This window comes from Paramormyrops kingsleyae, chromosome 25, assembly GCF_048594095.1.
Source record: "Paramormyrops kingsleyae isolate MSU_618 chromosome 25, PKINGS_0.4, whole genome shotgun sequence".
Taxonomy (NCBI): domain Eukaryota; kingdom Metazoa; phylum Chordata; class Actinopteri; order Osteoglossiformes; family Mormyridae; genus Paramormyrops; species Paramormyrops kingsleyae.
Window position 1 is genome coordinate 32,085,116 of NC_132821.1, and position 26,881 is coordinate 32,111,996.

Below are 26,881 nucleotides of genomic sequence, written 5' to 3' on the forward strand. Positions count from 1 at the left end.
AAGTGTACATTATACATTTATTGAACCATCCTCTCAAATCCAAAAAATTGGGCACAGGGATTAAAAATAAAAATTCATTGCACTACTTAGTAAAGCATTACTAGTAATAACTCTCATAAAAAATGTACAAATGTTTGTTAAAAAGATTTATATCAAGCCTTCAAATTATTTTGGTTACAGATATAATACATATATGAAACTACAACAGCATGTTAAATGATACAGTCGTGTATTTTAAGGGACGAAACCAGAAAAGAAAAAAAAAAAAAAAGCTGATACTGGTAGCAAATTCTGAAAATATAAATAGTAAAAATGAGGTAACTGCAAGTGTACCAAGCAGGGAAAAAAAAATCAATAAAAACAAAACATTTACGACGACAAGGTAACACCCGGGGCACCTAAAGGTTCAGTGTCGGGATAGGAATGGTATATTTCCTATTACCACAGTAACCGATGCTAACGTGAGCTCAAAAAGGCATCCGTAATAAGACACTGCAGGCTGCTATTGGAGATTAGTTTAAACTAAAGACACTGAGGGAGAAGACTGATCCAGGGCAGGTGAATAGGGACTAACGGAACAAAAAATAGGGCAGAGGAAAAGTGTGGGGTAGTTAAGGGGTAATGGGTCAATGTCAGTGTTTCTCAACCCAGACCTCAGGGACCCACAGACAGTCCATGTTTTTGTTCCCTCCCAGCTCATGCTAAGGAGCAAAAATGTGGACTGTCTGGGGGTAGCAGAGAACCAGGCTGATGAACACTGGTCTAGGTTGGAAGTTGAGTGGCCGCACTCGTGAAACAAACAAACAGCTAAACAAACATTTGAAACATTGGGAACGGCAGATGGTCATCTTATGATGGCAAACGCTCCACCCGTGCTCGTGATGTGGTGTGCCCCGAGTTCCAATCGCACTCCGGAGAGCGAGTCCCAACAGGCAGACCTCACGGTTCAGGCCCGGGGTGTCTGACTGACATTAGAAGGTGAACTTCCCTTTTCCACGGCAAACGTTTGTTATACGTGTTGACAAGGCTGAGCCTCACCCGTTATGTGCCTTTGTCTAAACATGACCGGAGATACATGATACCACTCAACCGTGAATGACTTCTTCATGATTCCCGCTTGACTTTGGCAGTGACGAGAGGCAGCGGCCATCTTGTTTCTGTGATGCTGTGCATGTCTTACTTGGGACTCCCTCAAGTGAAAACTCGGGCCCCAAACCGTCATTTGACAGCTTTTCCGAGAACTGATCGCCCTCCCCAAGCTGGCGTCCGACACTCTAGCTTAGCCTCAGTCGACGAAATCAAAAACCACTGTGCAGATGAGAGTCAGAACAGCAGACTCAAAATTGGAGGAAGAGCTTGACAGAAGCTCTCCCAGGTGGACTGGGCCAAGGCAGCGGGACAAAAATGGATTAGAGATCGAAGCAGTGTGGCGGACACATACACGGGCTCCCAAGTCCGGCCCAAAGTCTCCATCTTAACGGGAAGCAGGAACCAGTGGACTGCACTACAATCACCATGTCGCATGTGCCCATGTTACAAACAAAATATCACACAGTATTCCTGATAACTCCAGCTCCTAGGAACCGCTAAGCTGCGTAGCACGTTACACTAGACGGGAACTACAGGGGGGGCACTGATCTTGCCGCTGCGCCATGACAAGACGACAGACGGCTGCTTTCGATAGGGCTCCGCTCTTTCCTCAAAATGCGGGATCACATTCCCTTGCAACAGTGTACGACGCTCAGACTATGGAAAGCAGATCGAAAAGGCGAATATAGCCGAGTGTGCCGGGTCGTCGGCGTGCACACAGCAAGGCGGGAGAGATCTAGACCGTAACAAATGCAAAAATGACCCAAACGCTCTCAAGTTCTGATCACACAGTTTATGCAAAGAAATCTGAAGATTCTCGCTTGGTTAGTTGTCTGCAGGTCAACTGAATATTATATGTAAAACTCAAAACAAATACAGTGCAAAGAAAATCTACCCACTGGATGCTTATGTGTGTAAGTCAGTGGAATTGAGGGGGGGGGGGGTGCGTCCATGAAGGTTAGGAGTGACGAGGGGTGTGGGAATTTATATACACGTGGATGCTGGGGCAGGTTGGTGCTGAGCTTGCCGCGCCTTGTGGTCACTCCGAGTCCCTCTGGACCTCAGACGCATCTGCCCGGCAGATGGGACACGTTCTGTTAGCCTGGGGTTGGTGGAGAGGGGGGGGGAACCGGTCAAACAACAGAGACAGAGCCCAATGAAACCACAGCCCTACACACACACACACACACACACACACACACACACACACACACACACACACACACAGAGTCATGTGCCATTTGATAACATTTTCGAATCAGTGTGCACAATGAAACAAAATACTTATCGAACAGGCAGAACCTAAAATTCACAAGTAGTTGTGAATTATGCAGATTGTGGTCATGAGTTGGTTTCCAATAAATTACACCAACGTCTAAGACAGAGCAGTTGATAAGACCTAGACCGTCTTTTGGCTCAGTCATAGCAAATTCGGATATGTTGCTGGAAACAGATCCAACGTGTTACAGATGCAACCCGGATCGATAGTCAGCGAAGGACAAAGCAGTGTCACTGACAGACAGAGAGCGATAACCCTAACCCTAACCCTAACCCTTCATCAGGCTCGCTCCTGCCGCGGCGCTCACCTTGAGCCACTTGTCGACGCACTTGGCGTGGAACTCGTGATTGCAGGGCAGGACGCGCAGCAGCTGCCGGGACTCGAAGTCGCACATGCAGACGACGCACCTGCGGGGAACAACAGTGACTCAGTTCCACGGACCCCCCCCCATCCTCTCCCTTCTAAAGCCACCTCGCTTCCCACCCTTGCACGCCCCCTCCTTCAGTGCTGCCCCTCCCCCACACTCACAGAGTCTGCTCCGACTGGTGGTTGTTGGGGTTGAAGCGGTAGGAGGGCAGCTGCTCGATGTCGGCCTTGGTCAGCCCCCGGGGCTTGGCCTCCCCCAGCCGCTCCGCTAGGTTCAGTAGGGCCTGGAGAAGGGGGACAGGACAGCAGCTCTGAGTAGTGCTTCCCTCCGCAAACAGGACAACTGGGGCCTTCAGTGCTGGACGCGAGTGTAACATCACCAAATTATGTTCATCTGAAGGTGGCCTCCTTGCCCACTGTGCCGCTCAATTGAGGATTGGGTGAGGGACGCGGGAACGGGGGCAGGAACCTACCTCATAGTTCTCCACCTCCCCGTCGTCCACATCCAGGTCCAGGCTGATGGTGGGGCCCACAGTGGGCTGTACGGGAAGCATGGACCTGCCCACAACAGGGAATTTTATGTTACAGGCAGGACAGAGATTAAGGATTAAACCTTAAAGCAGAGCTGGACATTTTAAAAAGTATCCAACCCGCAATATTAGAGTCGTTGACTGAAACCGTCCATCCATCCGTGTCACAAGGAGGAGCGCCCCCCCCCCCATTGAAGGTGATCAGTAAGTATTAGCATTAGCGGGTAAACCGTGGCACTGTTACTTACAGGAAGTACGGCAGGAAGTTGGGATGGTATGGTGGGGGCGGCACGGCCTGCTGGGAACGGAAGCGGCGGCTGGTGATCCGTCGGGGCATGAAGTGGGGGTACGGCTGGGGGGGGGGGGGGGGGGGGGGAATCATTAGCAGCTTGGAGAGACAGTGCTTACAGTCAAATGTCACACAGTGGGGAGCTAAATTAGAGTGCTGCTCCAAAGCAGCGGCCCCCCCAGGACCGCCGACCATCAAACACGGCAAAACAAGCGCCACCTAGTGGAGAGCCTTTTCACTGTCCTTTGTTTTTTCTTCTTCAGTTACACTAAGTAAACCACTATCAATGTCAACGTCAATGCTCAAACGAGCCACGTTTCCCCAGCTAATGTGGAAAGACACCCCTAAGCAGAAACCCGGCCTGAACAGGGGAGGGCAGCACTGAGCAAACTGCCAACCCTTACTGATTAAGGTCACCTCCCAGTCTGAGCATAGAGGATTGTGGGTAGGGAGCCAAGGGCTTACCACTCCAAAGAGCTCATGCGGGAGGGGCTCGTGGGGGAGGAACTGCAGCGGGGTGGAGGGTGGCATGGTGCTGGGGTGGGCAGAGTGGGGGTAACTGAAGCCGCCGCCCACCGACAGATGCTCGCCAAGGAGCTCCACTTCATTCTCGATTCTCTGCAGAGGCTGGGGGAAGGCGAAAATGCGGTTAGCGTCGCGCAACACCTTCAGGAACGCCGAACGCCGGCAGGAACGCCGAACGTGGGCCCCACAGCCAATGGCGGGCTGGTCACCCATACTCAAAATGAAAGCCACTGAAATAGACCCCCCCCCCCCCAACTCACCGAGCGTGACTGCTGAGCCTGGAAGGGCACAAACTGCCCAGGCGGGGGCAGGTGGGGCGGGTGGTGAGACAGGTGGGGCGGATGCAGCAGGAAGGGGGGCTCGCTGGACAGGAGAGAGGGGAAGGGGTAGGGCAGCGGGAGGTGCTGCACCGAGCAAGCCTGCAGCATCTGAAACGGAAATGGAGAAACGCTTTATTTGCTCATACAGGACTGCAGGTACGTCAGTGCTTCTTCTCGCAAATCCCATCATGCTCTCCTTTGAAAGAATCACACACACACACTTGACAGAGAAGCACCCCCTGGAGCACTTCGGAGATTCGGCCAAGAATGGGATTCAAACCAGCAGCCTTCTGATCACAGAGGCTTAACCCACTGAGCCTCAGGCCACCCGCCACAGTCTAGGGGTCAGACTGACTGCTCAGATCAGCCCCCACACACACCCAGCGCCAGGCCGGGGTCGTGGCCATGGGGGGCGGGGGTGGTTCTCAGAGAGTTTTAAGTAGGCCGCGTGCCTCCTGGTCTCCATCCCAGTCCATTTCCCTGGTGCGACCAGCCCAATTAGCAGCAAAATCTGGACCGTCTGTTCCAAATCCTTCCTTCTAAAACAGAGTCTTTCTGACTGACACGCCACCAAATATCAGCGGTGCGCGAAGGGAGCTTTTTCGGGCGGAAGTATGAAAAGCAGGATGAAGGGGAGAACGGAGGAGAGCGCGACACCTCTGGTGTGGATCACGAGGTGTGAGGAGGTCAGTAAAGATACCGCCCTGTCAGGCGAGTGTGAACGCGACGAGCCGTGCGGCGCCAGACGCGATCGCGGCTACATTTTTAAACTCGTGCCAGAAAAGTGCACAAATACTCCTCGATTTTATTTCACCGCTCGCAGGGCCCAGGGAGACGCGCATCTCAGAATATCTGGCTGAAAGTTTCCCATAAAAAACGTGATAAAGGTCAGCTGCTGGTTAAATATGAGTTTTAGCATTGATTTAACATTTATTAACAACCAACTTAAATGTCTACTTATCTAAATGATCCCCGGAGGATGATCTCTCTACGCTGACTGACTGAACAGGCATCAGGAATGAACCTGCGGCTCCAATTGCGAAACAGATCCTCTCTTTGTCCAGTTCCTGAACCCATTTCCCACTCATACCACCCACACGCCGTGTTTTTCCAGCATGCTGGCTGACAGTGTATCAGAGACCACCAGGGGGCAGCAGAGTCCAATGAGAGGCCAGCATGGGGGGGGGGCGGCGTGTAACTCACGGGCGGGGGGACGCTGCAGACGGGGTAGTGCTGACCGCTGAAGACCACAGAGCCACAGGCAACTTGTTGCTGGGAGGAGCATGTGGGGAGGTGCTGCCCGTTGCAGAGGGGAGGGGGGAGGCCGTGGTGGGGCACTGGAGACACGGTGTAGGAGACCGGCACTGTGCCCTGTTGCAGCTGCGGGGAGGGCGAGGGGGAGTCAGTAATCCAACATGGAGCTCCGCTAACATGCGATCACAGTCGACGGGCCCTACCTGGTCGTGCAGGTCGACCACCACGGCGCTGGGCTGCTGGGAGTGGGCAGCAGGGTGCAGCAGGCGCGGGGACAGCGTGGGCGGGTGGAATGCCCGCGGCTCCTCCATGCCCGCCGGCGCCCCCGGCTGGCCGTACGTGTAGCTCTGGTGGGGGGCGGGCGGGTGGTGCGGGTGCCGGAAATTCTCGTCTTGGCCGCTCCCCACGGCGGCGTGGTGGGGGGGGTGGTGGCGGGAGAGGCGCTCGCGGCGGCCGCGCTGGCGTCTGGCTGGGGGGCTGGCGGGCGCGAGGGGCGGAAAGGGGACGTCAGTCGGGCAGAGGGGGGGGGGCATAATCAGCAATCAGCTACGCCGGGGACACTCACCTGCGGCGGCAGCGCTCAGGGGGGTAGTGCGGATGCGGGTGGGGGTAGGGATGGGCGCGGCGGCTGGGGGGCAGCTCCCAGGGCCGCATGGGCGGCGGCGTAGAGGGTGGGGCCGACGTGCGCTCCAGCACCGACTGCTGCGATAGGCGCTGTCGCTTGGGGCTCGGGCTGTCCTCACTCTGTGGGGGGAGGCAGCGTAGAACATGGCCGTGAGCAGGCGGGGCTGCAGTTAGGGAGCGGTAAGGCCCCCCCCATGGGGGCAGGGTTCAGCCTGGGGCTCACTTCTCATTGGCAGGCAGACACACACACACACACACACACACACACACACACACACACACACACACACACACACACACACACACACACACACACACACACACACACACACACACGTGAGCTGTTACGCGGCCGGCTGAATCGCCTGCCGGGGGGTGAAAGTGTGTAGTCAGACGCTTGGCTGTACAGGCAGAGCGACAGCGGCCCTGAGTCACACAGGCTGTGCAGACGCTTAGTCACGCGGGGAGAGGCCCAGTACAGGCCGGCTCAGGGCGGAGACACAGCAGCCACAGACCGTGAGGCGCAGCAGAGACGCCAAACCCCGAACTGGGTGCACAGCTGGGCATGGGGGGGGTTTGGGGGGTGGTCGTCCCAATACGCCTTCCGGCCAGAAAAGCTCATTCGCCCCACAGACCGCACCCCCTCATCCAAATTATTCCTTCAGCTGGCTGCACGCCCCCCCCCCTGGCTCTGATCACAGGAAGCGACTGGCTGCCCCCCTCCCCCGCCAGCTCGCGGCGCATGGAGACAGGCGTAGCCCATTAGCATGAAACATTGATGCGGCCGCATGGCTGTGGAGGAAGGGCTGCCGACACAGACACGGTGCCAGCAGCCCCAGAGCACAGGGCAGCAGAGCATTCTTATCAGGCGTGTTCCACAAAGCGGTCTCCAGTGCCCCCGAGAGGGAGGCTTCACCCAGCCGGCTGTGTGGCATCACACCAAAAACACGACCCCCCCCCCCCCGGCCGATCGAGGTGGGAGCTCCTCTGCGGACGCCACGCCCAGCGTGCAGGCCGAATAGGCGGAGAGTCACACACACGGCCGTCCGCCGACTGGGGGATGGTTCACCGCTCTGCCTCATAGCGCCACCTACTGGATGGTCATGGCTTGCATTGCCGCTGTCGACTGAGAAAAGCGGCGGTCAGCACTGACGACCACGGCCGTCTTCGTCACGGTCACCAAACCAGAGTGCAGTCAGACTAAATATACACCATCGCTTTATGATTTACTTCTGAGAAGGTCTGTACCGCGTGACATTCACACAGACACAGAGGGACAGGCAGAGGAAACACCTGTAACTCTGCAAGTGTCACATTCACATCTCCGGGCCGGGAGGGGGGCTGAGGAACGTGGCCATACAGACATGCCAAGGGGGGGCTGGTCACCCTCTGCCAGGATAACAACTGGGGGCCATGGCTTTGAATTAGCGTTTCCTGAGACAAAGGCGTTTGCTGGACGACGTTTGCTGGGGGGGGGGGGGCGGTGGGGCCTAATATTTAATGAAAAATATGACTATAAGCAAAGTGCTTGAAATTTGAGACAGCAGTCCAAAAGCACGGGGGCCTGTCTGTGTCTGCCTGCTGTGCCACTGCCCAAACGGGACCGGTCCGTCCCGCAACACAGAACCAGCTGGGCGGCTTGTCACATTCCAATGGGACGCTAATCCCAGAGGACCTCCTCTGAATGTCGGGGGTACAAACGTCGGGAGGGGGGTCTGTGATCCCAGAGCCACGGGGTCCAAGAACGCGAATAGCGGCCGCGTGCGTGTGTGTGTGAGTCTGCGTGTGTGTGAGTCTGCGTGTGTGTCAGTCTGCGTGTGTGTCAGTCTGCGTGTGTGTCAGTCTGCGTGTGTGTCAGTCTGCGTGTGTGTCAGTCTGCGTGTGTGTCAGTCTGCGTGTGTGTCAGTCTGCGTGTGTGTCAGTCTGCGTGTGTGTCAGTCTGCGTGTGTGTCAGTCTGCGTGTGTGTCAGTCTGCGTGTGTGTCAGTCTGCGTGTGTGTCAGTCTGCGTGTGTGTTACACCACCACAGTGGATACCAGACAGAAGGAAGTATGGAAATATTGCTATTGCCGTCAGTTTAATTCATAAGTAGGTCTGGTTATTTCAAAGATATTCAAGCTGCCATGTTTTACAGTATCAAGTTGGTATTGATACTGAGGCAGTGAAGTTGGCATCAAAGTCAAAATTTCAATATTGATTGAACTGTACCGCAACAGTATGACTCTCCTCGCAAGTAAAACACGCAAAAAATGACATTGACGAGTCACGACAGCCCTCCTCGCACTGCTCCAGAGCACCCGAGGTGTGGAAACATCGTGGCGGACGGGTTGTGCAAAGACTTTAATATTCGAATGTGAAAATATTCAATAGTTGCAGCCCTAGAAGTAAACTACGGTATTTCCCAAGGATCAGTAAAGGCAATGCATTTCAGCTTCTCTTCTAAAATTATAGAACAGACTATATATTATATAGTTATACATTACGATGTCTCGGAGACGCTGCTGTTTGATGATCTCAGACAGTTTACTGGGGAGAGTAATGGGAATGGAGTGGGGGTGGAGTATCTGCACCGGGCAGATTTCACCCAGATCAGCCGTACTCCCGCATGCCGTAATCGCATGCGCCCAGACCACTGATCCCAAGCCCGGTCCCTGCAGACATCGCCTCCCCGCGGCTACAGGAGCATCTGATGCATTACCGGTCTGCTCGGGGAGCCGGGCCCGCGTGCCTGGGCCGCTCCCCCCCTCCCCACAGGCCTCTGGGAGCCCCCCGCCCTGGGGCCTGTCCATCACTCCAATCACCAAGAGCCCCACGGCTGGAGGCGAGGTCGCCGTGGCCGCTTGCCCACCCTCCCCCGGTCCCCATCCGCATTCCTTCCCTCCCCCTCCAATGAATTCAATCAATACAGAGGGGTTTGCAACCACCACCCCCCCAATTCTCCAGGCCCATCTGCAGCCAATGGAAACACAAGAGAATCGACCACCCCACCCACGGGTTTCCTGGCCGTAAACAAGGTTCTGGGAGCAGTGATGAAATCCTCCTTTTGTTTTATAAAAGGGGAAAGCGCGGTCCCCTGATCCCCCCCAACCGCCCCCCCGCCTAGGCTTGCCGTCCAAACAGCTGCCTTCACACAGCATTCGCTCGCTCTCAGCTGCACGGTTCGGGCGCGAGAGACGCCGCATGAGTCACGGGACGAGACGCCCGTCGCGTGGGTCATCGCGAGGCGCCCCTCTCCTTCCGAACTCCGCCGAGGAGGAGAATTCCACACCGATGATTCATGATGATCGGCAGTAAGAAAGAAAACTTTCAAAAGTTACGTGCGAATTCAAATTAACACATCTCCATTTGCCGGAGTCCTGCCTGATAGGGACACAGCACAGGACGTTCTAGATGGGGGTGGGGTGGGGGGCAGCCGCAGGTAACCGGCCACATTATCCAGCACACGTCACCTGGACTCCGCCTCTTTCAAAAGTGACTACAGCCGACGGCAGGAATTCCCCCAAGCGGCGGCACACACTACAGACCATCAAGAGGAAGGTCACCTTACAGACAGCGCTACAAACAGCTACAGGTGCCGGAGTGCTTCACCAATATCGCCCACAGCCACAGAAGGCATACTTTATTTGGTCTGGTTATTGTCTAACAGCATTTATAAAGAAGAGAACATCCTTCCAGGAGTGTTCACGCACTCGGTTTCAAATGTACATTTAAAGATCGATGCTCATGCTTGCGCAACCTTTAGTCAAATTCCACGTAAAAGCTAAACGTTGGCCAATGCGAAGCTTGAAATTCAGTTCAAATTATTGCCGCTGAGATTAAACTTTTAACATTAGTGTGCTATAAAAGATTAAAAATACTGTAAATAAAATATACGGAACAAGTATTTGGAAAAGTATTTAAAGAGCCCCCACTGGGGCTAGAGCCTTACCTTATCGCTCTCCTCACTGTAAGCATGGTCAGGATGGCAGTGCACAGCCGCTACGCCCCCTGCAGGACAGAGAAAAATTATGACTTCATGTTGCTTTTGTGATGCAGGTCAGGTGTAGGCTAATAGGTTTACAGGCTCCTTAAGACATGGCCACGAAGAACAGAGGTAATGGGTAATGGGCCCATTACCACACACTCAAGGTCACCCGCTTCCCACGATGCAACAAAACCAGGAAAGCGGCCACACGGACGGACACAGCGATGCTTCGAAACATTGCAGCTCGCAATCTCCGCGTTATAGAATCCAGAGTCAGACGAACGTCTGCTGATAGTTGTGGGTAAGAGCTTTAGAATTTCAGAATTTCAGGCACATGAAAAACCGTTTGCACTTAAATGGAAAAAAAAAACTGAACATGTAAGCAGCTGAACAAAGACTTCACTGCAAGGAGTATTCTTTAAAGTTAACATCCAGCTTAGTTTAAATAACTTCAAGCTGCTTTGGTATTTCATTCTATTACAAAATTACCTAAAGCAGCAGTTTTTCCCCTTTACAGTTAAATGCCTTCCTGCATTTTACAGGCTATTTGCTCGACTATAACAGCAGATCCCGCCCACAACCTGCAAAGCCCCAAAAACGGTCTCTCTGACCACGAACATCACCGCCTGCCCACATCCCACAACAGCCTTAAAAGTCCGCACGGAATTCCGGGTTTCGCGGCTATGAATTTATTTATTAACACAGTAAGCTGGAAGCGTGCTTAGGTTATTGTAAAAGCAGGAGCTGAAATGCTAAATGACAATATTCAATAATGATTTCAGATGCCTGCCTGGCGATGGGCTGCACCCCAGCTGGGCTAGATCAGCAGTCTGTAGCGGGCAGCTCGACCCAAGCAGCACATCATTTCAGCACCAGCTCCCGCGCTGTCAGAACAGAGACGCTAGCTTGTTGGGTCACCATTCAGACTCATCACTGTGCCCGAGCTCAGATTCGGCCCAATAATTACGTAAATCTGCTCGCGCCTCAGTCTTCCAACACAGGAAGGGGGGAAACTGAATTGAATACAGAAGAAATAAGAGCAAATGGACGAGAGAGCAGCAAATGACAGAACAGCCTTAATGAACGAGCCCTTTTCTGAGGGTCTACTCGAAGACCCCGGCCCGTCAGACACTGCACAAGACAAGAACTTCATAAAGAACTCCGCTCATTTCCGCCATCCTGCTCTCTCAACGTAAAAACATCAATACACCAATCAGCCATAACATTAAAACCCATCTGCTTAATAAGGTGCACACCACCAAAACAGATCTGTACTCCACAAAACCTCTGAAGGTGTCAGACGGTATCTGGCACCAAAATGCTACCAGCAGATCCTTTAAGTTCTGCAAGTCGCAAGGCGGGGCCTACATGGATTAAACTTGTTCATCCAGCACATCCCCACAGATGCTCAATTGGAATTTGGAAGCCAAGTCAACACCTTCAACTTTTTCATGTTCAGGGCATGTTATCTTGTTGAAAGAGGCCACTGCCGTTGGGGAATTCCTTTGCCATGAAGGGGTGTACTTGGTCTGCAACAATGTTTAGGTAGGTGTTTCTTGTGAAGCGTGAATTCCAAGACCTAAGGTTTCCCAAAACATCGGCCAGAGCATCACACTGCCACCGCCAGCTTGCCTTCTTCCCATACTGCATCCTGGTGCCATCCCTTCCCCAGGTAAATGACGCACACATCCCCACATGATGCAACAGAAACCGTGACTCATCAGACCAGGCCAGCTTCTTCCATGGTGCAGATCCGACGCTCATGTGCCCATTGCAGGTGTTTCTGGTGGTGGACAGGGGGCACTGACCAGTCGGCGGCCCCATACGCTGCAGGCTGCGATGTACTGTGTTCTGACACCTTTCTATTATAGCCAGCATGAATTTTTTCAGCAATGTGTCATATAGTAGGTCTCCTGTGGGATCGGGCCAGGCAGGCTACCCTTCACTCCCCACGTTCATCAGTCTTAGGCGTTAATCAGTTGGCATTCCTTGCACCACTTTGGGTAGATACTGACCACTGCATACTGGGAACACCCCACAAGACCTGCCATTATGGAGATGCTCTGACCCAGTAAAACCATCAGTTTGGCCCTTGTCAAAATCGCACAGATCATTACGCTGCACATTCTTCCTGCTTCCAGCACATCAACTTCAAGAACTGACTGTTCACTTGCCTGATACATGATGGCACCCTTGACAGCTGACATTGTAATGAGATCATATTCACATTCACGTCACTTGTCAGTGGTTTCAATGTTATGGCTGATCGGGGTATAGCAGAAAATTCGGACGCGGCTGCAAAAACCATCGAACTCCGCCACGCTGCTCCTATAAAATCGACGACCTCAAAAGGCCACCGAAGGCTTGGGCACAAACTCAAACTCATCTGCAACAAGTTCATACAGTGTGCAGCTGCATAAGCTGCTTGACTACTAGACAGCAGATCACAGGAAAACCAGGCCGGCCACAAGTCTGCGCAACAAAATCAAGAGTTCTCTGCTCAAACCTAACCAAAATAAAGCTTTAGTCCATGCATTATGAACTGTCCCCATAGTTTGAGATTGCATAGATCCATAAGGTACAGTATTATTTTTTTAAAAGCGATTTGCCATTCATGGTACTCTAAACCTGAATTTGCATCGTTTCTGCTTATACATTCATAGTTTTGGCCCCAGCATTATTTAATATTATTATTATTACTACTACTACTCTACTACTATTATCACTACTATACTTTACACATTTCTGGCAGCTACCCTTCAATAACGCAATTAACACTTTCACTCGAACGTCCGAGTTTGCTCCTTGTTCTTCCCGCGCCGTGGCAAACCACTGGGCCCCACCGCGTCTCGCCACTTCCCCTCGGCAGAAGCAGAACATCTGCAGAGCAGCAGCTTATTAGCTCAGGACTGTCAGCCTCCGTTAATGCTGATTAGGTGCTGGTTTCATGCAGCTTCCCATTTCCCCGATGCAGAGTCGGCGGCGGCACGTGGCGAAAATGTGCGCTGCTTCTCTCCAGCTCCGCTCCTCAGAACGGACTCGAACTCAACAGCAGAAAAGCACCAGCTTCACTAAAATAATGACGTACATTGCGGCTACCATAAAATAAAAAGAACTGCAGACTTAAGGTTTATAAAACGAGAGCTGAGCCGTTTAATCCTGGATTAAGACAGCTCCCGTCGACAACACTGGCATCTTGCGCATCTGCCTTCAGATGTTTCTCCTTGTCGGAACATCGCAGATGGGTCACGCTTGGAGTAATGCGCTTTAAAGAGCATCTGAGTGTCTTCTCAATCCTGAACCCTACTGCAAAGTCGAATAAAAAATAAACCCACAGCAAAACTTTTCCTCCACTGGCTTGCCACGATGGTTAATTTACCTTTATCCCCCATGTCTCTCATCGCGATCGAGCCGTCACGCGACAGACGGGACAAAGCCATCCGGTCTGACGGACAAGTGCCCAAAAAAAAGCAGGCCGGCACTATGCACGCCACGTCCATTTATAAACAGATACAGACACGATAAGAGCATAAAGGCTGACTAAAGCAGTCTGCCGCTTGCCATCTGGTCCACACAGGCATCTCGCTCAGAGACCCGCAGAACCAAAGCGGGATCGGCACGAGGGACACGCTTTTCCGTTTGAGGGACGTGCCGGCAGCTGCCTGACACCCCCCCGGCGACATTCGCTTCATGCGCAATTCGAATGCGGCTTCCCCCATTCAGCTATAGTGGCGCCGCAGCGACTCTCGCTGCCTATTTAATTTAAAACCGTTTTTATCAGGGCCCATTTTTGATAAGCTGAACAGTGATACAAGGTTCGGGGGCGAGGGGGGCGGAGGCAGCACAAGAGCAAGCAGACGCACAAAATGCACAGCTGTTTAGAAACCGCGCTGCCCTCCAAGGCTGGCCTGCGTGAGAGCATGAACACTCAGGTGCAGCACCCCGAGACGAGAAATTCATGAAGATGCAGGCATGCACACCAACAGGAGTGTGTGCATCTACTGCGACGTGGAGACGGTGCGCAAAAAAAAAAAGCGGCAGCCCAACTTTTTCAAAAAAAAAAATATGCGAATTCCGGACTGTAGAGCTCAGAGAACGGGCGCGAGTGTGGGAGCTGTCCCGAATCGCTCAGGCCTCCCCACTCTCCCTTGGGTACTGGAGGTCCAGGGGAAAACGGCAAAGGAAGGTGGGAGGAGTGAGTCAGCGGCGACAGTCATATCTGCGGGGCGGCGATCTGTCGTGAGACCAACCACCGGACACTATAGTCAAGATACATACTACAGCCCTGCGAGCTGATTGCCTCAGACGCGACTGCAGATTTCGTTGGGGTTCACTAAACGCAAAGTGGCCGACCACATATACGGTCTCACTACAGCAGCGGCCCTGCCCCCAACAGCATGCGGCCAAGGGCTGTGCAATCACACCCCTCCTTCCCTGATCAGCCTGCCATGAGGGGAAGGGAGGCGAGGGAATGGGGTGGGGGGGGGGGGATGAGCAGGGCCAGGAAAATTAACCTTTTGTAGCGAGACTGTTGTTCAAGACCTTTTGTTTTAAAACTGGAGCAAAAATGTATTTGCAAAATACATGAGTATAGAACGCTCGCCGCCACCCCCATCGTACCGGCTGCCGATTCCCCCCCCCCCCCCGCAAGCAACCTTGCCCCTAATGCGCGGCGGTGGCCTCTACGTGGGTCTTGGTGCCCATGGGGGGGCGGGATCTCGCATCCAGTGACTCATTTAACATACACAAATGAACTCTGTGTGTCAGAGCAGAGCACGGGGGTGGGGGGTGCTGATTAATGTGTTTAAGATGCGAGAACCAAGGGGGAAGCCACTCGAGTGGACACACCCGGCAGCGTGGCGACCCGATGCCCATCTATCCTCCATAAACAACAAAAGAATATATACAATCACGGAAGCCTTCTTAATATCCTGAGAATGCAGCCACCCCCCTTTAAAAGGGACAGCCCGGGTACGGGGGTATTTATTACATGGCTGTGCTAATGGGGCAGCGGAGGGTGAGGAGTGGTGCCGGGTTGCCATGGGGGATGGGGGGCGAGAGGCTGCCGTGTGTCTCGGCACCAGGCAGGACTGGGGGGGGGGGGGGGTTAAGGCTCCGTGGCTCGTATTGATTTTCTGGGAGCTGTGAGCACATCAGCTATTTCTATCCATTTCCTCTCCAGCTAACCCACCCCCAGCTCACCCCCACACCCCTCATGCTCCCCCGCATTCTACCACATCTGTCATGTCGTCCCTGCCGCCCCGCTGCCCGCAGAACACTCCCCACCCCCACCCCGACCGTACGGAGCCACGGTAACCGGGACAACGGGGCCAGCTGGGCCCCGGGGATGGTGCCTGAGCACGGAGGAAGGAAGTGACGAGACGGCCGTTTCCTGTGGCCACGGCGCTGCCCCTTCTCCGGCCGAGCATGGAGCAGAAGTTCACCTTGAAGGGGGGGGGGGGGGGGGGGGGGGGAGCAGAAAAGGAGGTGGTGGAGGTCACCATTTGCCCTTTGCAGAGGGGGGGGGGGGTCATTGGGTCCCCCAGGGGTCATTGGGGGTCGCACATACTTCAGCAGTGTGCTCGAGGCAGCAAGCACAAAAGCTGCTGTTGTTAGGAACAGCTGGCCAGCGCTGCACACGGCCATGGAGACGGGGGTGGGGCGGCCTTCACAGGCCACCCAGAGGCTAAACATACAGCTCCGCTCCACTCAAGCAGAAAAACACTAACCCCGCAGTTCCCAAAAACACAGACCACCACAGCCCCCCCCCCCCCCCGCCTCCCAGAAACTTCCATCATGGAACAAGGAGGTCAGAACTCGCTCACTCCCCCGCTTTGACTGCACTTTGGTATGGACCACGGGAGGGGAAAAGGCCACAGACTTTCGGTGCTGCCTCAGCGAGCTCTGGAAACACGTCTGCCCTGTCCAGCTCCAGCCATGTTCTCACGAGCGCAAGCTCTGTCCTACTTACTCTGCTGAGGAACATCACCTGTGGCCATTTGGCAAGCTGGGTTCAAACTTTTGCCAGCAGTGTCAAATTCTTGGTGTCCAATCAAGCATGGAAGAGCAAAGATTCTATGAACAAGGCCAAGGATGAACATGACATAAATCCATTCAATGATGCTGAACTACTTTTAGACAAATGTGAAGGCACAAAGTAATCCTCAATTTCCTTATAAAGCCATGAAAGATACTGCATGAAAATACAGCGGGACGTCTGTGGTCTAAAGGGCTTTTGGACAAAGATTTACCAACTGAAATAGGTCTGGACCTTGACAAAATCCTGTATAGGTCTAGGTCCTCAAAGAACATCCCTGCTTTCCCACATATTCACAAGCTTTTCCTCCCTCTGTAGAACAACTCTGGAGACCAAAGCCACTGCCCACACGCTGCCCCTTCCCCCAGTTAAGCTCACACACCACACGTCCCAGTAGCTTATGGTGCTTTTCCACTACCACCAAGAACCGACCTGTACCCAACCCACACTGCTGACATGGCACTGCTAGCATGAGCACACATAGCTGGAAGCATCGCCACCATCTGAAAGGTCAAAATTCAAGGAGATGCCAGTTTTCTGCACAGGGATTATCTGAAGGAAAATGCGTATATTCTATATATTGCTCGTTATCGGTAGTGTCACACGACATGATGCATTCCCAGAAGCTCAGAACTTGAACATTTCCAACCTCCTACTTAAAGTACTATAGAACAGCTGAACGGAATGGATTCGCAACGCAAATTTACACAAGCGAATGCTAATTCCACTAGCGTTTGATACTTGCATAACAAGGCAATTCTCACAGACGTGCCAGGAGAGATTAGCACGCAGGAAAAAACAACTGCACATAGTAAATCATGATGTACACCATGGGGACAGTATATACGCAACAGTATATATAGAGTTTTACGTCAGTGATGCTCTCCAAATCCGGCAATGCCTTTACCTAGCCTCATGCAGTGGAAAACCAAAGCGAGCTGGAACCGTGCTGTACTCGTGGCACGGCTCAGGTACAAGTCTGTTCCTCTCTACAGTGGAAATGCACCATTACAGTTAACCTGGAACACCATACAACTGAGGGGCCCTGCTCACGAGCAAACCATCAGTGGTCCTGAACCCAGGTCCAAGCAGAACCGCTGAGCATCCAGGCTTTCCAGCCCTCCAACTGCTAACAAATTCAATACCTAGTCAGACAGGCACATTAGTTCAATTAGCATATTAATGAGCTTCAAGTAGCTACGTTTTTCAGTAGATTCAAAACTACACACCCTGTCGCCAGCCCAGACTGTTCCAGAGAAGCCATGTGGTCCTACACAAATCACCCTGAATTATCCATTCCCACAAGATGGATTCATCCATTAATTAGCCAACGCTGGCATTTGCTTAAGATCACCGAAGGGTTTACACTCAGATCTTGGACAAAACCTACAAACATGGATTTTATTTGCACAAAACAAACCATCGCAATTAACGTTACATTTGTAATCATATTTAAAACTCCAAGCCTTGGGCTCATACTGCACTTCTAGTGACAAAGAGATGCTAATACACCAGTTAGTATTTTTCACTTTGAAAAATTAGGAAGAACATTTTGCAGATGGGGGGGGGGGAATTGAAATCACAGCTCACTAGGATGCTTCATCACAAAAGGCTGCAGTTTCGTCCCTTTTGCATGACATCACATCTGTTATATTATTTGTGCTACAAAGCAAAGAGCTGGGCTTATAGGCCTGTGATTTTACGCATTTTCCACAGCAAATGAAATGATATCGTCTAGAAAAAAAAAATATTGCAAGTTCTGTGCTGGTGGCTAAGTGGCAAGTTAACAATTAAGGTCAATTAAGGAAGCACATAGCATAACGATTAATGAAAGAACGCGACACAGGGGCACGGAAGACATCACGGAAGAAATCACTGGGCGTCAGGCAGCCTGCATTGGCTGAAGAGCCTCCTGAACTCCACATACGACAAATACAACCTGGTCCCACCAGGCTCTGAGGGAACATCCGCGTCTGCTCGCTCTCGCTCACATGTGCACACGCCCCGCCCTGCCCTGCCGGCAGGTGCGCTCTTCCAAAAGCGTCGCCAAAGCCGAGCGGATGAGCTAACAGACGGGGGGAGCGGGGGGGGGGGGGAGAAAGAAATAGGTCGGCAACTAAATATGCTGAACCCTGAAAGTAACAAAGAATGAGAGGGGGAGGGAGAGCAGCGGATGGGCAGAGGAAGAGAAGACCTGAGGGGAGAGGAGCCGCCGGCCTGGCTGACTCTCACGGCCGCCCAGTCAAGCTCCTCTCTCACCAGAGCACACAAACACAGCTAACAGGGGGCCGCCAGGAGCTTCAGAGGTCTGGGCCCCCTTCCTCCCACCCACGTTTCCTCTCCTTTTCGCCCCCATCCAGTTCCTTTTCCCCTTGCTCCGTTCTCTCTCCCCTGCCTCGAGGCGAACACATTTCGTTCTGCTGGCCAAGCCCTCTCCTCTATTTCTCCCTCCCCCAGCCACAACCTCTGCCTCTATAAACACGGTGCCTCGCATGCAGGGCCGAGCAGCGCCTCATGGAGGTGGTTACCGCGATAAACACCCTGCCCCCACCTCCGCGTCATTCAAAACAGCGGGTTTTCCCCGTTCGTTTCGACTGGTTTCATTTCGCCCCTGCAGACGAACGTTTCGCCTGCCATCGCCTCGGAACGTACGCGGCAGCTGCCGCCTCTTCAAGGCTGAGGCCCTCTGTCTCCGGGTAGCCTCGCCCCCAACTCCTGGGGGCACTGGCCATCACCCAAAACTGGGCTTATCCTGACTGTTATTCAGACGCATCAAAGGCTGCCCAAGGACAGATGCTCTTCAGACATTATGCCGATTTGCTGCAAATAACTAGGTGCACGCTGCTCTAGACCGGAAGCAAACAATAGTAGGGGTGAAAGACCCCACTCAGAGTATTCATACCCAAGTGCACGCACTCCCTATTGGCCAAGCTCAACTGAAATTCTACTTGAGACAATGGCTATGAAGGAACAGCTACAGGATTAGTGCATTTTCAGGCCACACTCAGGTGACTCAAACAAATACTAGGGCTTTCGCTCATTTGGAAGCTAAATAAGGATTGGCTTCCATTGGGCTCAGCACCGCGCGGCCGAATCGAAACGTCCCCCGCGAGGAGCCGAGCTCACAGCCGCCGGCCGCTCGAGCATCACTTACTCCTTTCAGCCTGGCCATTCTCCTCAGTCCCTCTCCAAGGACTCTTGTGCCTCCCACCTGGACTTTGACCAGAGGAGGGGCGGCGGGGGGGGAGCAAAGGCGAGGCCACACAATGCCAAGTGCGGCACGCCACGCACAGAGCACCCCTCCGCCCGGCGGGGGAACCGAACCACATTGTTCGCAACCCTCTGTTAATTGCCTGTTGGTCTTTAAAACCGCTATCTGGGGAGGAGGGGGGTCCACCGCACGCCAACCATTAACCCGCCTCATCAAATTACATTTTTCTTATGTCTAAAAGTGATGAATGAAAAGAAAGGAAACTCACTGTTCCCCAGCCTCTCTACAACGTCCAGTAAAGCTCTCAAAATGAATGCAGGACGCAGAAGTCCACACAAGAATACAGGTGACAGATGTTAAGGCCAAGACTACAGACCATACATGTTTTAACCAGTGCTGTTGGTTTCACATTTACTCCAGCAGTAAGATGTATCATGCCAAAGAAACTGCTTCAAAGCATTCAATGAGACATTTCTAATTTTACACTTTATTACCATGTAGAATCACTACCATTTGATACTAGGTTTTAAAAAAATAGCACAGGCTCGAGGTTGAAACTGCCCGCCATCTAAATGGGAAGACCCAGCATGCCCCAACGCAGTATCAACTAACGTCGAAACATAAAACCCTAGGGCCAGCAGCAGACAGCTTTGTGACAGAAGCTGCCACGAAAAGGACCAGGAAGTGAGCTTCTGGTTGGACACAAGGCCAAGAAATATTCATGTGAAACTGAAGAGCAAAAACCAGGCTGTACGCCAGAAAAATACCTCTCTTCGGTTGACGGATTCCAACCACAGCTGTAAGCGGCCAGTGTGCCATGCTAACGCACATCGCCACTCGCTGCTCCTGAGGTCTCATGTTTACACAGCCACCAAGGCTGTTGACGCACGAATGCGAATCAGGTCACTTTAGCACACGGTCGCTGTGTCTAGCCTTTCATGTCCAGGCATGTGGTAGCGGACAGGCTCACCCCCAGAGGGCAGCAAAACCAAGAGGCTCCACAAGCATCCATGCCACCCCAATGCCACCCCAAAGAATAAAACTCCGCGTGGCCTCAGAATATCTGGGTAAAGTAGGCCTTCTTAAAAGATTCTTCAGCTTAGATCTTACAGTGAGGGAAGTTCCACGTCAAGAACCTAAAGTACCTTACAAAAACCCCCCTGATATTAAAATCACCCCAGGAAATGTGGCTTTTCCCACCATCCAGTTGCAAGCCAGGCCTTTATGTAGAGACTATTTTATACATTAAGTCAGTGTGTTTAAGGTGCTGGTCCCTGTACCTTCCACCAAAGAACATATTATATAGTCAGACGTTCGTGTTCATTAATCACGTACAGCTCAGTGATATTCACTTGGAGCTGTTGCACAAGAACCAGTACCTACAGGCTTCTGATCCATCTAGACTGCACTTCCAGAAATGAGATTTAAAAAAAAAAAACACACACAAAAATAAACAGCCAACAAGCATGAAATATTCAAAGCCTGGTTACAGTTTATACATAAGCAATTCAAGTTTAAGTCCTAGGAAAGAAGCAGCTACCTTGGGAGGCCTCCAGCCTTTACGTCCAGGTTAACACCCTGTTAAAATTATAACTGGTGTATCAATTCTTACCTGAAGCACATGAAGCTCACTGTAAAAATAATGAATTTACTTTATAGGTAACTCTTCAGAGGGAAAAAAAAAAACCATAAGAAAATTTCAACATGTCTTCAGTTATATTGTATGGAGCAGAACCGTTCATTGGAGGACACTGTTGCACCTCCTCCTCACCTTAAAAAAAAACATTCCATAAAGCTACAAGCCGCGATAAGCCAGCAGCAAATGTGCCAGTGGCCAAAAGGACAAGCCGCCCCCGCCCCCAAAAATCCCAAACAGCAGGACCCTCCTGACATCTCAAGTGCGCAGAATGGGGTCTAATTTTCACACAAGGGGCACTGGTTCCTCTCCACTCCCTGATTGCCTCGGCCTGCTGCATTCCCATGTGTACTGCCTACATTTAGTCAGGAACAGTGGGAGAAAAGATGTGGCGTGCGCAAATCTTTTAGATACCACAAAAACCTGACTGGGGTACTTCCCGCAAACAGTCTCCCTGGACAACGAGCCGAATGCCCTTAGTAACCTAATCAAATGATCACTCAGCCAGGCCAAGTGTGCAGCTCCTATGCACCAGCAAGCATCTGCACGCTCGAGATAAAGTCAGAGCGGCCTGCATCAAAACAGCACCGATCAAGATGCCGTCACTTGGACAGAGACGTGAGAGACTTGGATAAAGAAACGCAGCCATACAGAGCAGCTATCAAAGGTGATGGTCTGGACAAGGGTCAACCATGTTTTATCGACAGGAATCCAGAAGCCATAGCAACTGCATATTCCGCGGCAGAGCGAGCCCTCACTGAAACTGGGGTGGGCTGTCCCACCCGTCAGGCACTTCCAGACAGGTAATTCCAGTTATCACTTAAGTCTTTGTTTGCTACTAGTCAATCGCATAAGCTTTCTTAGAATAGTGCAAGTCACTAAGTAAGCACCACCAAAAAAGCATGACTCCATTGTACCTAATTCAACGTTTCGAAACCGACTACACTTCCAGTACCTGAGAAGTTACCACGGATAACGTTATGAACTTGCCACCCCCAAGCCAGAAGTATGGACAGTGTTAAACACTTCAGTCCGTCTCCCTGCAGCACGCTTTCACACAGCCACAGTATATTATACACCTCAGAGACTGGCAGCTTAGTTGTCTGTTGCAAACCGGGAACACGAGTTTGCGTGTGGAGCTAACAAAACCAGCGTCCTTGTGTGTATTCCGGTGGCATCTTCACACAAGCCGGTTTTTGTTCAGAATGTCTGATAAGAAAATAAATGGAACTATTCATTACTGAAGAAATGCACAGTAGGAAAACCCAAGGCACAAGAAATGAAAACTGCAATTTGACTCCAGTGCAGTAAATGAACAACAGGAATTGTGAACACTGCATTTGGATGTACAATTCTTTGCCTCTGCGCTGCTTAATCCTACAGAACAAGATCGTCACGACCCACAGGACGGCCTGAAAGAAAGAGCACTGGCATTTCAGAAAATTCAACCAGTCTCAGCCACTGTTTCACAACCAAAATTCTCTTTTAGAACAGCAGCACCCTATTTAAAATTTGACATTTTACACTTTTACTGGACGTCTAAGAATTACGCTCGTTTTACAAAACAACAAACGATCCCTGAGCTCAGAGTCAGCATCACCACGGCTACCATCGTCCGTCAATAGAACTTAATACCATTTATGTAACAACCACAAAAAAAACAAGATCACCCCTGCAAGTGTATACTACTACGACTCCAAAGAACAGAACTGCTGCATAAGAATCACAACTCAAAATCATTATAAAATACAACTCTGAAAGTTTGTTTTTTCAAACTCATTTAATAGGTAATACCTATAATTCTTGTGGCAAAGGCACAAATACTAAAATCTGTCGACTATCGACTTACATTTCAGATATGAGTAATGTAAAACTTGTAATTCCCACTGTACAGACTGACAGGCTCAGGAAAGTCATTGGTCAGCACCGGAAGCTAATCTCAATACTGCACAAGATCACACCCAAATACAGAAACAAAATTCCCTGTCAATTATCTCTAGAAAGTCGCGTGAAGTGATCAGCATACGCATAAGAAAGTTTTTTTTTTTTTTTTAAAGTGACGCAATGTCGTTCCGGCTCCTCCGCGCGGACGTTAGAAAGCATCAAGGACTAATCATCTAGCTTTGAATTAGGAGTGATAACAGGTGTGATAGAAGCGACAACCGAGACACGACAACGATGTGAGAGCTACTGCCAACTCCGTCAGTGTGTGCACTGGAAACAGTAATTTGGTCTCAACTCGAAATTTCATATATAAAATCCACTATGCCATGATTAACATTGCATAAAATTTTGCTGGGAATTCACCTCAAACAAATGCCAAGAGTCAGAATCATTCACAAGGACCAAAACAAAAAAAGCAACGGAGACACCGATCTTAAACCTTACTTTAGATGATACCTGCTTACTGACAGGCGAACACACATCACTGAGGATCACTCTCCCCTATAAATGTCAGCTAGCCGATTCCCACAACCCCTCATAAAAATAACCGAATACCCACTCGACGGCAGAGTCATTAAAACATTCAGTTGCGATTTTAGAGAAACGCACTCGCGGCTTCACGCCATAGCGCAGCGTGTGGCGCAGCCCGGAGCGCCCCGGGAGATGCCGTCTTTTCACGCAGGTTACCGTTTAGTCATACAGCCACTTAGGCGCATGCCTCAACTTGGCTCGCCTCTTACTCCGACGTGAAACTATGTTCATCTGTTGACAAAACCTACGATTTATGTTCGCATCCTTGACAGATAACGCTTTTCCATTACCGTAAATACAGACGCTACAAAAAAGAAAAATCACGGGCAACAGGTATAATAGTTTAAAGACACAAAAGTCAAAATACATATTGAGCTCAAGTCCATAATACTAATATGATCTTCACGCAACATAATAGCTGATAAAAAAGCGGCAAAAAAAGATTGATCTTGAATAAAGTGCGGCAAAAACAGACCTAACACTCAGAAAGGAGATCTCCAACCCGTTCCCACTCAAACAAGTACATTTTACAGCCGGGATGGCGTCCCTGGCTCCAGCAACCGAGGCAGGAAGAGGGGGAAATGTAACCAAGTAAATATTTTCACGATCCACATCCTTTATAAGGAGGGTTGCTATGCAGCCTCCTTTCCTTTCTAGAAATAAAACGATCCGTCCACATGCAGCCCCCTTTAGGATTGAAGTCCGAATCAATGGGCTCCTAGCTGACAAAACAGCGGGACGCTCATTCCTGTGTCCGTCGTGTTTGCGTTAAGGCTGATAAACGGGTAAGTAAAACGTAAAGCTAAAAGTTTAACAGCAGCGTACGTCCATCCACACAGCAGCATCGCCACGCCAACCCGGTCGATTTGCCCCCACAATCACCTCAAGCAGTAAATGATCTAATGAGCCCTTTAACCCTTCCTCCGACCGCTCCGTCCCTCGCCCCATGTGGTCCCGGACAGCCGACCGGCTTAAGGTGACCGAAGGCGTGAAGGAAGCTGCTCACCTGCACCAGTATTCCGATGAGCCCCGGAGCCGGGGTGTCTCGGCGCGCCGACGGGAAGGCTGCCTCCCGGATTGCGTTGGTTTTCAGTGGGACTCTGCGCTCCGAGCGACACGCAGCCGACGCCGTGCTGCTGCTGCTGCTGCTGTTGTTGCTGTTGCTGGGCGCCACTGAAGCCGCCGATCGCGTTGGCACCGCCGTGCCCGGCCCCGGCGCCGTTACCGACACACTGGTAGAATCCGGACCGCGACCTCGACCGAGTCCTCGGGGGCTCCATGGCCGGGAGGTGGGGGTGGGGAACGGAGGTGGCAAGGGGGGAGGTGGTAGGAGGGGACTGCGACTGAGAGGAAGAGCCGGCCGTTAGGGGAAGCCTGCCGTGGCTGAGACTCCCCGCCGCCCTGGCCCCCTCCGCTCCTCCGCGATCGCCGCGCTCCTGAGGCCGGACCCCGGCGCCTTCACATGCGCTGCTCCGCTTCGGGACGGGCTCGGGGGTGGCGGGCAGCTGGGAATAAACGCGGGGTTCCTGTGTCGTCGGCTGACCCACGGCAGCGATTGGCATTTCCTCTCGGGGTTCGTCCGCTGCTCTTTTCGCACTTGAGACAGTCCGAGAAAAGGGGATAAAAAATAAATAAATAAACGAAACAAAACCAAAGTAGTTAGTTAAACGCCGCTAACAACCAGCCCCAGCTGTAGTCGAGCCGTACAGAGAAATAAGCCCCTAAAGGAAGCCGACGCCGTACTTTATCCCCTTTTGTTTTGGTGCCTCCCCCTCCTCTCCCAGAAAAAGCCCAGCTGCACCCGGGCCGAACCCAGGCTCGGTCTCCGTCACGGCCTCTTTTTACCGGGACCCACTTCCTCTAAAAGTTTAACTTTATAAACGGTCGCCCTTTTGTCTAATTTCGGTATTTTAGACTGGGTCCCGACCAGCCGTGAAACGCAGCGCTGCTAGCTGCTTAGCCCCATTACTTCCGTAAAAAAGAAGCCCATCCGCGGCTCGGCGTCTCGCGTATCCGACTAGGCGACTAGTTACCCTCGGTACTGACTGGCGCGGTGTAAAAACAAGCTATATAATTACACAGGTTAGTCAGCAGCAGAGGAAAAACGCTCGTAATCCAAACCACACGGCGCACGAATGAGATATTAGCGCTTTAGCTAAAGTTTCAGAGCCACTTTCCGTCGTTTTATACCATTGATTTCATCCACTTTGCTCAGTTTCAGTCTAGTAATCCGTCTAAAGGAAAAAAAACACACTAAAACAAACGTGGCCGATAAGCCGAGGCGTTTACGGTTTAACCCCGTTTAGCGGACGCACTAGCTGAGTCCCGACTCGCCGCTATCCGGCTAGCAGCTAGCGCTCCGCATACCCACGGAGGGAACGTCGCCAAGGAAGCCCGGCAAAGGGTCCGAAGAGAAGCTGCTAACCTTTAAAGCGCATTAAAAGGCGAGAGAAGCGAGTTCTGACGAGACTCCCGGGTGTCCCGGGCGGATTGGCGTCGCCTTTCTTCTCGATTTAAATCCCTGGCAGAGACGCGGCGACCCGGCCGTGCGCTGCGCCGCTCGGCGTCTCGCTGAAATGTGACTGAACATCAATGAGGCTCCGCGTCCCCGCCGAGGCCAGGCCAGACGCATCGACACGGAGCAGGGAAAGTTCACTCAGGATCAACCTCAGCCCGTTTCCCCCCTATAACTCGTCAGCCATTGGGCCAAAATATGACTGGCTGAATAACACAATATATCGAAAATGTATTTAAACTGATTTCATGCGCCCACGCAGAATAATCTAACTCATGATGAGGTAAATGCCAAATACAAGGGGAAACAGGGGGCACTTATGTCACGTACAGTGTTTATTTACGATGCTTAAAATGTTGCCATTGATTTGCTTCTATAAACGTAAAAAACACAAGAAACATTTGGTTTGGTGTTTCCACTCTTTTATTTCAGGGTGAGTTTTGAACTTGTGTTGATGGATTGATTAGTTATGTCTGAATAGCTTTCCGCACTGAACAGTGGATAAGCGAGGAGAGAGAGAGGGGGCATAGAGTTGTAAATTATTTAATCATCCGGAATACTACCGTCCTAGCTTTGGTATCCGTGACATTGGTTGTATGTGCCATTGTGTAATTTTAGCGAGACTAAGAGGCTACGGCTGTATATATATAAAATCGAGCTGTGTTTATTTGATTTTGAACAACTAAATAGTGTTCAGAAGAGTAGTCAACAATGTATTGTAAGCGTTTATGGTGCAATATCCACATATGCCAGAATAGGTTACTACAT

The 26,881-nt window shown here is 51.6% G+C and overlaps 1 protein-coding gene across 1 annotated transcript; it reads right to left on the reverse strand.

The window, feature by feature from the left end:
• Window positions 1–26,338, reverse strand: LOC111844193 (E3 ubiquitin-protein ligase RNF38-like). The gene is made up of 13 exons (XM_072707101.1): window positions 26,024–26,338; window positions 24,605–25,194; window positions 10,204–10,262; window positions 6,218–6,396; window positions 5,856–6,129; window positions 5,602–5,778; window positions 4,339–4,506; window positions 4,019–4,180; window positions 3,513–3,616; window positions 3,208–3,292; window positions 2,897–3,018; window positions 2,676–2,775; window positions 1–2,191 (listed from the first exon to the last, which is right to left on the reverse strand). The coding sequence occupies exons 2-13, from the start codon at window positions 25,158–25,160 to the stop codon at window positions 2,129–2,131; spliced, it is 2,049 nt and encodes a 682-aa protein (XP_072563202.1). The 5' UTR covers window positions 25,161–25,194; window positions 26,024–26,338; the 3' UTR covers window positions 1–2,128.
• Between the last annotated feature and the right edge of the window lie 543 nt (window positions 26,339–26,881).